Genomic DNA, 12,394 nt, shown 5'->3' with positions numbered 1-12,394 from the left:
TGTCCAGGGTGTCTGGGATGATGGTGTTGATCTGTGCCATGATCAGCCTTTCAAAACATTTCATGCCTATAGATTTCAGTGCGACGAGGCAATAGTCAATTAGACAGGTTACCTTTGGCGTTCTTGAGCACAGGGACTATATAGTGGTCTGCTTAAAAGATGTAGGTATTACAGACTGGGTCAGGGAGAGGTTAAAAATGTCAGTGAAGACACTTCGCTGATCAGCACATGCTCGGAGTACGTTTCCTGGTAATCCGGCTGGCCCCACGGCCTTGTGAATTTAACCTGTTTTAAAGGTCTTACTCACATCGGCTACGGAGAGAGAGATCACACCGTCATCCGAAACAGCTGGTGCTCTCATGCATGGTTCAGTGTTGCTTGCCTCAAAGCGATCATAGAAGGAATATAGCTAATCTGGTAGGCTTGCATCACTGGGCAGTTTGCGGCTGGGTTTCCCTTTGTAATCGGTGATAGTTGCAAGCTTTGCCAAATCCGACAAGAGTCAGAGCTGGCGTAGTAGGATTCGATCTTAGTCCTATTTTGTTGTGTTGACTGTTTGATGGCTCGTCGGAGGTCATAGCTGGGATTTCTTATAAGCGTCCGGATTAGTGTCCCGCTCCTTGAAAGCGGCAGCTCTAGCTTTTAACTCAGTGCTGCCGTAGCCTGTAATCCATGGTTTCTGGTTGGGAAGACATTGGATTGGGCCTCTGAACAGCAAACAGGGAACTAAGCAAGATAAATTGAACATGCGCCATGGATTATGGATTTTTCTCATTCTTTCAATGAGCCCATGCCAGCATGGGAGACACACAGAGAACAAATGTGTTGCTTGCCATTAAATATTGAGCTGAGTGATGACTCCCTTTCTGCTTAAATCTGTTTTTCGTTATGTTTCTTCCAATCCTGTACAATTAAGGCAAAGTTTATTTTAATCCCATGAACATAAAGGGAAAAACAGTTTTAAAAATAAAATAAGTGAATACTAGATGTCTACAGCAGTGCTACCAGGACAGATTTCCATTGTTTTTCTTTTTAATACCATTGTTGCATTTCAGTTTCAGAATACCTTTATTATTTGGGTGTGTGGTTTTATGATATTTTTGCAATCTAACAAAGGGATGGTTATGTTGGTGCACAAGGGCCCATACTGATTAATTTGTCTGGACTGCAGCACACAGGAATGGATGACAATCTACTGATTTAACACTGCTTTTTCAATCTTTAAGTGATTAAAGGGGAAGCCAAAAGCCTACTGTTTCCCTTTAAGACTATCTTAGGGAAACAAAAGGAATCAATGTAATCCCATCAGAAACCATGATGCCTGGCATAGCAAAGGGGGCATGAAATCGATATATTAGAGCAAAGAGATGGCCAGCACATTTCCAGGCAATGCAAGAAAGCCCATGTCAGCAAATGGTTGATAATACAGTTATAAAATGATAACTACAGTCTTATCTATATGTCGAAGTGGAATGATAATCAGCCAAGCTCAGGGCCTTTTAAAAATACATTTCTTGCTTGAGGGAAATTGCTTCTGAGGTAATCAAGTCTCCACTGTTTAGAGGTCTTACAGGTCACAAAACAAACACTTTAAAAGGGAAGAAAATCCCTAATCATGAAATGTGGGTTACTCTAGCTTTGACTGGATAAAGAGATGCTATAACAGTTGCTTACCTTGAGGCATCTGTATTGGTCAGCTATGACAGTGAAGGGCATCTTCAAGGGTTCTGGATCAAGAACATGCTGTATTCTACATTGGTAACATTGTCATGCAGCCAGATATTTTAAAACACAGCTGTTATAGCATAAATAACAGTGTTCATTCTATCATATTACATTTCAGAATGTATATACAGTGGTACCGAACTGTCATACTTGAGTGAAAGTAAAGATACCTTAATAGAAAATGACTCAAGTAAAAGTGAAACTCCCCCAGTAAAATCCTACTTGAGTAAATAAAAGTCTAAAAATATTTGGTTTTAAAAATACTTAAGTATCAAAGTAAATGTAATAGTTAAAATATACTTAAGTATAAAAAGTAAAAGTACAAATAATTTCAAAGTGCTTATATTAAGCAAACCAGACGGCACCATTTTCTTGTTTTTTTATTTATTTATGGATAGCCAGGGGCACGCTCCAACACTCAGATATAATTTACAAACAAAGCATGTGCTAAGTGACTCTGCCAGATAAGTGGCAGTAGGGAAGACCAGGGATGTTCTCTTGATAAGTGTATGAATTAGACCATTTTCCTGTGCTGCTAAGCATTCCAAATAACAAGTACTTTTGGGTGTCACGGAAAATGTATGGAGTAAAAGGTACATACTTTTGTTTAGGAATGTAGTGAAGTAAAAGTAAAAGTTGTCAAAAATATAAATAGTAAAGTACAGATACCACAAAAAAATTACTTAAGTAGTACTTTCAAGTACTTTACACTGTGTATATATCTATATCTTATTATCATCATGATTGTAAATCTATTTTTCATAGAGTTAGACTAGAGTAAGGCCAGGATTCAATCCGTTCCTTTGAGCCGACATACGCAGTGTTTATTGTGAATACGGTCTCTGCCAAGGCAGGAACATTGCCTTTAAAGGTGCAGCAAACATTCAGATGTTTTTTTGTTGTATAGACCTGACTATAGCCTTGTAAAATATATCATGACACGAATGGAAAATAAAACAGTCCCACATAGATATGACCATAATTATATTAAAAAGTTTAATCTGAAATAATGTTTTCAAAATATGTCATAGAACATGTGTCATAGATCAATTTTTCTAAGGTTTGTTTTCTCTCACATAAACAAATATATACAAGCAATGTTTTAAAATAACAGCTTGTATATATCGACATTTGCAAGAAAAGTTTAAACAATAGATAATATACATTTGATATTCATACTCAGATAGACGATAAATGTACATTTTGTATAGTAAAAACATTTATTTTAACAAGTTTTGTACCTACATTAATCAAAAAAGTACAGCATATTTAATAATTTTACAAATTCTTCATAAAAAATATATTTCTGTACAAAAACATTTTCTTTTGCACCTACTTCAAGTCAGCAGCACGTGATATCCCGATGTTGTAAAATGGAATGATATTAAATTGAATGCAGTTATACACCTCTTTAGTTGGGAAACCATTTTACAGATGTTGAAAGAAAAACGTTATTGCAGCAAGCCCAAAGGAAGGCAAAATGTGGATTAAAAGCAGTGGGTCTTACATCAAAATGTTTACAAAGAAAGGGGATGATTTGATTACTTTCGGTCTTAACCCTATTTATTGAAACCACTGCCGTATAGTGCGTAGGTGTGTAATGAACACTAGGTTTAATTTGAAATGGAAAAAGTTCAATAGTTTGTAGAAAAATTATGGAAATTAAAATGCTTCTGATTTTCCAAACATACTTCACACATAAAATGCATCTTACTCAGGGGAATTTTAGTTGTGCTACTATGGCCACAAATACAACAGATATGAAATGGAATCTGATATCTCACAAGATTATAATACACATTTTGTCACTGGTGCATTGATCTCTAAGCAAGTGCATATGATAACAGATTTCGAAAAGCCAAGCGAAGATAGTTCATCTATTGTAAGTTTTGAACATTATTTGTGAATACATGCACAACCAAAATTATTAGGAAAAACAACAAGCTAATCTATGACTTTGGAATCACAGTGTACTGTATGCATTCAAGTAGCCTTAGCGTTGTAATAGGTCATTTGTAACTGTGACAGCTTTTGAATTGAATAAGGCAGTGTTTCCTGGAGTGTAAGTAAGTAGTCTGTGTTCAATTCATCATCATTGACTCAATACCCTTAAGGATAGGAGGGACATATCATAAAGGGAGAAAAACAGATGATTAAGACTAGCTTCTAAACGACCAGCTCATGCCACTGCTAAAGAACGATTCCCCACCTTGCCTTAAGTAGGCCTACCAAAACAAGGTTGTGTGTCAAACAGTTGAGTTGAGTTAAACATGGCATATTCGTATGGCACATTTAAACAAAAATACACTTCTGCATTAAAACTGTGATTTAAAGCAAGGGCAGCATTTATGAAAAATAAAAATTTATTAGTTCCAGTACTGTAGAGTAGAAAAATGACGTCCTTCTGCGCAAGAGGTATATTTGAAACGTAAGCAAATTTGCAGCAAGACCACAAGATAGGACTGCCAACTGTTGTCTAGTGTTCCGAATGTTGACAATGTTCAATGCCTGGGGTAATGTGAAATAAACTACAATATAAACAGCAACCTGATGATCGACAATACAAACAAACATTCATGACTAACATGTATGATACATACTGTAAGTATTTGATGCAATTTACAGAATACAACAATATTGAGCATTGCTGTTTTTTCAGAGTAGATGAGCCAGATCATTTTGCTCTTCGGTAATATTGATCTGTGAATAAAATTAAATATCATTCACGATTGCATGTACACCAGTTGCTCCTTAATTGATATTTGTGGATTTAAATGTTTCTAGATAAGCTGCATGGTATTTGTGACTCCAGAGTTAAAAATCATTTATATAACCATTTTAAAAAAGTAAGGAGGGTGTTCCACACATTTATTTGCAAAACTAATATTGAAAATAAAATAAGCATCTCTATTGATAAACAGTAGCATGACATTATGCTCCCTGTGGATATGGAAATATACTGTATGCTTATCTACAAATGGTCAAAAACCCTGTACGTCATTTTTCAGTTAGTTTGAAAATGCCTCTTTTGCCTCATTTCATACCCATTCATAACACACTAGTGCAAAATTTGTGCGATAAAGTTTTTCAACACAACAGCTGAGCGAGTTCCTAGATTAGATAGCCATGTTCTCCTGTGAGACAGTTGTAGTTTATAGCATATGTTCCCTTTATTGGAGAAGTCTGGCAACACGTTCAAAGTTGCTTCCTCCTTTGTGGTACATCTTCACTGAAGAAAACACTTTTTATCAACAATTATGTGGCTTTTCAAGACACTTTAGTATTTCCCCAAGGAGGGCCTTTGGGGGGGGAAAAGACAGAAAAAAAGAAAACCGGCGAATGAAAACGACTTTCATCCTGCAAAGAGCCATAAAAGGCAGAACTCCTTGATCCTAGAGATAATCGTCTCTGCTTTATTTTCCTGGCCACATACATGATCTCTGCTCCATAGAACACCAATAGCTGTCGTTTTATTTTGTGGTGGCAAGTCCATATAAAATTGTCATTGATTTTAAATGGTGTATTTTATCTTCTCCACAGAGAGGTTATAACGTGATGAGTTCAAAGAAATATTGGCATCTGTCGAAAAATAAGATACTGCTTACCACAAGAGGTATGGCTGTAAAAGCCAGTCCAATGTCGGTGATAAGAGGGCTATACTACTGTGCAGACTGTGTTCAGAGTTGTATCAAACCTCACAGCTTTCGCCTCCGTGGGTTTCATGTTTGTGTCATACATAGGGTTTTCAAACGACGCTTGTCCATTGGTGTTTTCATGACCGGTATAGCCATTATATTGAACTTTTGGTCTTGTTCTGAAAAGTGAGCAAATAAAAGATATTAGCACATTTACGTTATTTTAATAACTCTACTAGCTATGACTGGTTTTTTACTTTTCAGACAAATGTGACTTTGTTTCATGAAGGGATGTTAAGGTATAGCAAAAAGTGCAATGATGAAGCAGAAACTCTTTCCCACATGAGGAATGTTTGTACATATTGTTATTGCATTTTCAAATATACCAAATAAGAATACATAAAACCCATAGCTAAGGAAAATATGTTTCAGCCCTCATTTGATCCAGAATACACATCTACCATGGTACACCATATAACCTATTTTTACTTGAAAGAGGAGACTAGGGCGTCCTACTCAAAGCCCACTGAGCTGATTTGAAGTAAAATATAAGATCAATGTAAAGACCTTGATTCCACCCAGGAGCATTTTGTAAGCCGTTACTTCAAATCAAATCAAATTGTATTGGTCGCATACACATATGTTATCACGGGTGTAATAAAATGCTTATGTTCCTAGCTCCAACAGTGCAGTAAACGTAATGGTCCCTCCATTACCTTACTAAGTCAGACAAATGCAGGTTTAGTGACTACCTGGAGGGTTTAGTGTCTTCTATTTAAACTTTGTGTGGATATATAAAGTCCATTACCTAATCCTACATCAAGGCATTGTTAAAGCAGGATCTATCTGCATGTGTGGACAATACCTCTGCATATTCAAAAACACGTTTCCAAAGCCTTGCAAAGTCTCTGTTGGAGTATGAATGACAGAGTACAGATGTTACAGATCTTAATTTGAGCCAGTTTGCTACAGAAGGAAAATAATCCTGTAGCAACTATGTGGATTATAACTTATTTACATTTTTGTAGGGGTTGATACTTTTTCTGTAAGGGAAAATCAAGTCTGAAATTTCACAGTGGACATTTCAAACTTCAGAAGCCTTTTTAAAACCCCAAATACACTATAAGTTAAAATAGTTATCTTGAAAAAGGGTGATCAAATTAAGATCCTATATATGTAAGTAGTAATGAAGCCTTGTGGCTAAACATGTATAATATGGAAATGCAAAATTCTATACAGAAAGAAAGAAATATTGTAACTATCAAAACAGACTGATCCTAGATTATGCTATTATAACATTGTCAAAAGACAGTATTCAAAATCTGACATTTATGAGTTTGTAGCATTTGGCATACAAAATGAGTGAAATGTTAATAAAAGTATACATTTTCTTTATCTATGTGAATATCAAGATACTTTCTAAGCGTGATTCTGTATTAATACTTCAAAACTCCCCTCCAGTAAATATAACAGTCAAAAACAAATGGATTCTCATGATAGCTTATAGGCAAATGATCACAAAAAAACAAACAAGAACAACATTCAGTTGGTTGAAATATGCTGACAGAGAGATGACAATATGAGATCAAAGAGCACATCCTTTCCATTGTAGCCCAGCAAATTAAAAAATGATTTTTTTTCTCACTAAATGAAAAAAGTACAAGACGATAATGACGATGTGAAAGTAGGAATTGTTGCGTATAGTGATTTAGTTTCTTATGTCTTACCTGCCGCCCGCCCTGATTACGTCTTTGGGTCTCTCATTGTCATCAGTGTCTTGTGAAAGTACCCTGCCAATTTTTCATGTACTTTAATATTGGGTAATTTCCATTTTATCTGACAATAATGTCACATACTTTATTTATTTTGTTTGTTCAGTTAGCTTTGGAAAACGCCAATGCAAATGTATTGTAATCATTTTGTTTCGCACTCATCTAACATTGGATTTTGCTATGTAACGATCTATCAACTGAAACTTTTAGGGATCACTCATCGTTGGCACAGGAGTTTCCCATAACTTATAAGAGACTACGATGCTTAACATCCAAGCATATATGGACAAACATCACCAATGCAGGTTACCAAGACATCCAATAGCCGGGCACTCCTTACCTGTGTTTGTAGAGGTAAAATGCAACCCCTGACAGAATAAGGGCAAAGAATGGCACTAGTATGGCAGCTGCTACTGAACTGCTGTTGGTGCCATAGTATGGAGGATTTGATGGCTCCAGGTCTGTTGTAAAGAGACCTGATAAAAAAACATAACAGTACAACCATTCTTGTCAAACTTCTTAAAGTAACTTGTGTAAAAGCAATGGTATCAGGAAGTAAAAGGTAACTGTGCATATAGTTTTTGTTTATTACTAAGATTATACAATGATTGTACCTCCTCTTGTTAGTACAAATCTCCCAAAGTCCTTGCTTTGAATATGACCCTGGTAAACAAAGGTTTTCTTGTCAGACTCTGCGGTCACCTAAACCAACACAAAAGAGGGGGAAAATCTGACTTTTGCTGATTTTTCAGGGCATACAGTAGTTGAAATGCAGAACCATTACACAGCTATCGCTATTACCCATTCACCTCATATCCCCTCCTTTGTCCTCATGCAGCTTATCACTGTCTCTATCGCCTTTGAAGTGACTAACTGCTATAGTGTTCACAAGAACATATCTTCTTTGAACTTACAAAAGAGGGCTACAGTCAAGTAATATCTTCAACAGACACATTTGAATTCAAATAATTTTAGGCCATTAGGCCATACAATTTTAAGTTGCAGTGTCTTGTGTTGGTTATGGTAGACAGAACCTAATGCCAGAGCTGCATATTGATGAATGACATAGTCTGCAGATGTTACCACCTCATGAACTAGATGTACAGCATTTGCAGAAAACTGAGCGGAGAGAATATGGTAGGTAAAGGAGACAAACTATTGTTGTGTTTCCTGATTAGGTTGGAAGTCCATCATTAGGCCCTTTATTGATAATTTAATTCAAATAAAAGACTCACGTAGCCATCCATTGCCCAGTTGTCATTCTTGAATTTACTGAAATGATGCTCTGTTGGACCACGTATCTGGTAAACCTTCAGCAGCAAATGGTTTTCCTCCTTCTTGTACGTTCCTGAAAACAAAGGAAATTGAGTTATCGGTTGGTGTTTACTGTTGTAATGTTGACTTCAACTGTAATATTTGCCTAATCAAATAATGTCAGCGTTAACATGTGTGTTGTGATTTACCAGCAAGTTTAAGCTGCACTCTGCTCTGATCCAGAAGTGTGACATTGACTCTACTTGTTGTTGCATTGAATCCATTTACAGTAATAGTGGCAACTTCTCTTGCTCCAAGGTACTCATAGAACCCGGTCCAGCCAAAGTTTAAAGAAAACACATCTACAGGAACTGAAGGAAAGAAAGACTCATGTTATACTGTATGAACAGAACAAAATAAGGTACTTTTGCGTCATCCATCGCCTGTCTGTACAGCCATCATTATGAGAAACCTCAGACGTACAGTTAGCACAATACGTGTTACATTGAATGGACATGCATTTGAACATGAACAAAATGACTCAGAGGAGATAAACATACCACCAATCTTGTTTTTCTGAACATCTGACTCCACTCCTTTTTTACCATTTATTTTGGGCCCAACTGAAAGACGGAAGAAATAATTGACTACATGACATTTTATGGATGTGACCTACTCACTGCCAGTTGCTGCTTGTAGCCGTGTAATGACAACATTTTTTTTGGTCTACATTTTACCAGAGCGATTCAGACTTGATTGCTGAAATGTTGTATACTCAATTACCTAGATATTCTCAGCTAGCACAGGGCACACAGCAAATTAACTACTGTGTTGAATAACAATGTATGAGGGAAAATATGATTGACACATACAAGTAGCAGATTAACTGCTAATCTAAGTATATGGCCTGCAGTACAATTTATTCTCCTCAGGTTGTGAATGGTTCACAGGAAATAGTTACATTTGAATAATAGACACATTCCAGTGCATAAGTATACCTTTGCAGACAGGTGGCTTTCCGGACCACTTTCCATCAGGTTTACATGTCCTGTGTTCAGATCCCCCGGCCAGGAAGAATCCGTCCTGACATGTATAAATCAAAGTATAGCCCAGAGTTGGTAGATCAATAGCCTTCACGTCAATGTTAGACAGCGTCTCGGGCTGTCTGCAGGCATGGGCTGCAAAAAAAAGAAAGAACGAAGAAAAAAACATGGTAAAACACAATAAATTCACTCTACCACTGACCAGGATTACCAGTCAGAATACAGCAGCCCCACACCCACACCAGTATCATGGAGTTATGTAGAGATCAAGCAATCCTATCAGGAGCAAACATATAAAACAAGGCCAGAGTGGTACTATCCATCTGTAACATAATATATGAACTCAGTCTTCGCACTTTCCTGTTGTCAACTTAAGCCTCCCCACTCCCAAGCCTCTGACAGTGAAGCCGCTTCATGTGGAGGAGACGCCTGAAGAATTTCGTGGGTATGCTGTCAAAAATCGCCCACTGATTTACCACTCACATACGAACAGCTTAAACTTGGCAAACTTTATCTATTCTTTGCTGAGGGCAGCAATCCCTACTTAACTTCCATGACTCATACTGCCCTTTCTCAAATGTCCGTTCCCTTTTGACAGTCCCACAATGGCTTCTACGTTGTGATCTTTCTTTTAATCCATATATACAGCTCAAGACCTATAATCCTTAGTTATTAAGGAGAGAGATGGAGAACATGCCATTGGGAGGGTAGTGATCTGGAATGCAGTAAATGAAAGGGTTACATGTGCTAAACCAATGCTCTACTCCCTTTGGCTGTCATACCGCACTCTACACCGCCTGTGTCTCTACCTTTACTCATTAACAAGTCAACGCTAAGAAAATGTACACCTGGTGGACAAATAAATCACTTTTCCCTGTTTTCTTGACAATGTCTTGTCACAAAAACAAATCTTTCCAAAAATACTTACCGATACATTCTGGTTGCACACCACTCCATGTCAAATTTTCCAGACAGGTTCTTGTCGTAGATCCCAGTATGTGGTAGTTTTTACGGCATTTGAAGGAGATTTTGCTTCCAGCCTGAAACGGAAGAAGACTCATTACTATAAATGGTCTAAGAACAACCAGATAATTGCTTTGACTGACCAGAAGACTATTTTAGCAAATTCTCTGAGCACAAATGACAAGTGCCTTGCAAAAGCATTCATTGCCCTTGTCGTTTTTTCCAATTACAACCTGTAATTTAAATTGATTTTTAGTTGGATTTCATGTAATGGACAAATAATCCAAATTGGTGAAGTGAAATTAAAATAAAATAAAAAAACAGAAAAGTGGTGCATGAATATTTATTGACCCCCTTTGCTATGAAGCCCCTAAATAAGATCTGGTGCAACCAATTACCTTCAGAAGTCACATAATTAGTTAAATAAAGTCCACCTGTGTGCAATCTGAGTCTCACATGATCTCAGTACACACACACACACACACACACACACACACACACACACACACACACACACACACACACACACACATTCTGAAAGGCCCCAGCGTCTGCAACACCACTAAGCAAGGGGCACCACCAAGCAAGTGGCACCATGAAGACCAAGGAGCTCTCCAAACAAGTCAGGGACAAAGTTGTGGAGAAGTATAGATCATGGTTGGGTTATAAAAAAATATTTGAAACTTTGAACATCCCACGGAGCACCATTAAATCCATTATTAAAAAAATGGAAAGAATATGGCAACAAACCTGCCAAGAGAGGGTCGCCCACCAAAACTCACAGACCACGCAAGGAGGGCATTAATCAGAGAGGCAACAAAAAGACCAAAGATAACCCTGAAGGAGCTGCAAAGCTCCACAGCAGAGATTGGAGTATCTGTCCATAGGCCCACTAAGCCAGTGTGGCAGGTAGCCTAGTGGTTAGAGTGTTGTGCCAGTAACCGAAAGGTTGCTAGGTCGAATCCCCAAGCTGACAAGGTAAAAATTTGTCGTTCATTTGTCGTTCTGCACCTGAACACGGCAGTTAACTCATTGTTCCTAGGCCGTCATTGTAAATAAGAATTTGTTTTTAAACTGACTTACCTAGTTAAATAAAGGCTACATTTAAAAATATATATATTTTTTAAGCCGTACACTCCACAGAGCTGGGCTTTATGGAAGAGTGGCCAGAAAAAGGCCATTACTTAAAGAAAAAAATTAACAAACACAATTGGTGTTCGCCAAAAGGCATGTGAGAGACTCCACAAACATATGGAAGAAGGTACTCTGGTCAGATGATACTAAAATGTAGCTTTTTGGCCATCAAGGAAAACGCATCATGCTGTGGGGATGTTATTCTATCGGCAGAGACTGGGAAACTGAATTGAAGGAATGATGGATGGAGCTAAATACAGGGAAATTCTTGAGGGAAACCTGTTTCAGTCTTCCAGAGATTTGAGACTGGGACAGAGGTTCACCTTTCAGCAGGACAATGACCCTAAGCATACTGCTAAAGCAACACTTGAGTGGTTTAATGGGGAACACTTAAATGTCTTGGAATGGCCTAGTCAAAGCCCAGACCTCAATCAAATTAAGAATCCTCATTTGCACTATTGGTTAGAGCCTGTACGTAAGCATTTCACTGTAAGGTCTACTACACCTGTTGTATTCGGCGCACGTGACAAATAAACTTTGATTTGAATCTGTGGTATGACTTAAAGATTGCTGTACACCAGCGGAACCCATCCAACTTGAAGGAGCTGGAGCATGACTTTAAGAATGGGCAAAAATCCCAGTGGCTAGATGTGCCAAGCTTATAGAGACAAACCCCAAGAGACTTGCAGCTGTAATTGCAGCAAAAGGTGGCTCTACAAACTATTGATTTGGGGGGGGGGTGAATAGTCATGTACGCTCAAGTTTTCTGTTTCTTTGTCTTATTTCTTGTATGTTTCACAATAAAAAATATTTTGCATCTTCAAAGTGGTAGGCATGTTGTGTAAATCAAATGATACAACCCCCCCCC

The 12,394-nt window shown here is 37.6% G+C and overlaps 1 protein-coding gene across 1 annotated transcript in view; it reads right to left on the bottom strand.

Moving 5' to 3' along the window:
* Positions 1 to 2,624: 2,624 nt before the first annotated feature.
* The window catches only part of LOC115144502 (CUB and sushi domain-containing protein 1-like), a 415,143-nt gene continuing 405,373 nt past the window's right edge, over positions 2,625 to 12,394 (bottom strand). Inside the window, 9 exon segments of the mRNA XM_065002644.1 lie at positions 2,625 to 5,539; positions 7,088 to 7,150; positions 7,473 to 7,608; positions 7,747 to 7,834; positions 8,368 to 8,480; positions 8,596 to 8,757; positions 8,947 to 9,009; positions 9,385 to 9,564; positions 10,358 to 10,469. Coding sequence (XP_064858716.1) covers positions 5,380 to 5,539; positions 7,088 to 7,150; positions 7,473 to 7,608; positions 7,747 to 7,834; positions 8,368 to 8,480; positions 8,596 to 8,757; positions 8,947 to 9,009; positions 9,385 to 9,564; positions 10,358 to 10,469 — 1,077 coding nt within the window. The 3' untranslated portion in view covers positions 2,625 to 5,379.

Source organism: Oncorhynchus nerka, linkage group LG16, assembly GCF_034236695.1.
Source record: "Oncorhynchus nerka isolate Pitt River linkage group LG16, Oner_Uvic_2.0, whole genome shotgun sequence".
NCBI classification, from domain to species: Eukaryota; Metazoa; Chordata; class Actinopteri; order Salmoniformes; family Salmonidae; genus Oncorhynchus; species Oncorhynchus nerka.
This window is presented reverse-complemented; position numbering and strand designations above follow the sequence as displayed.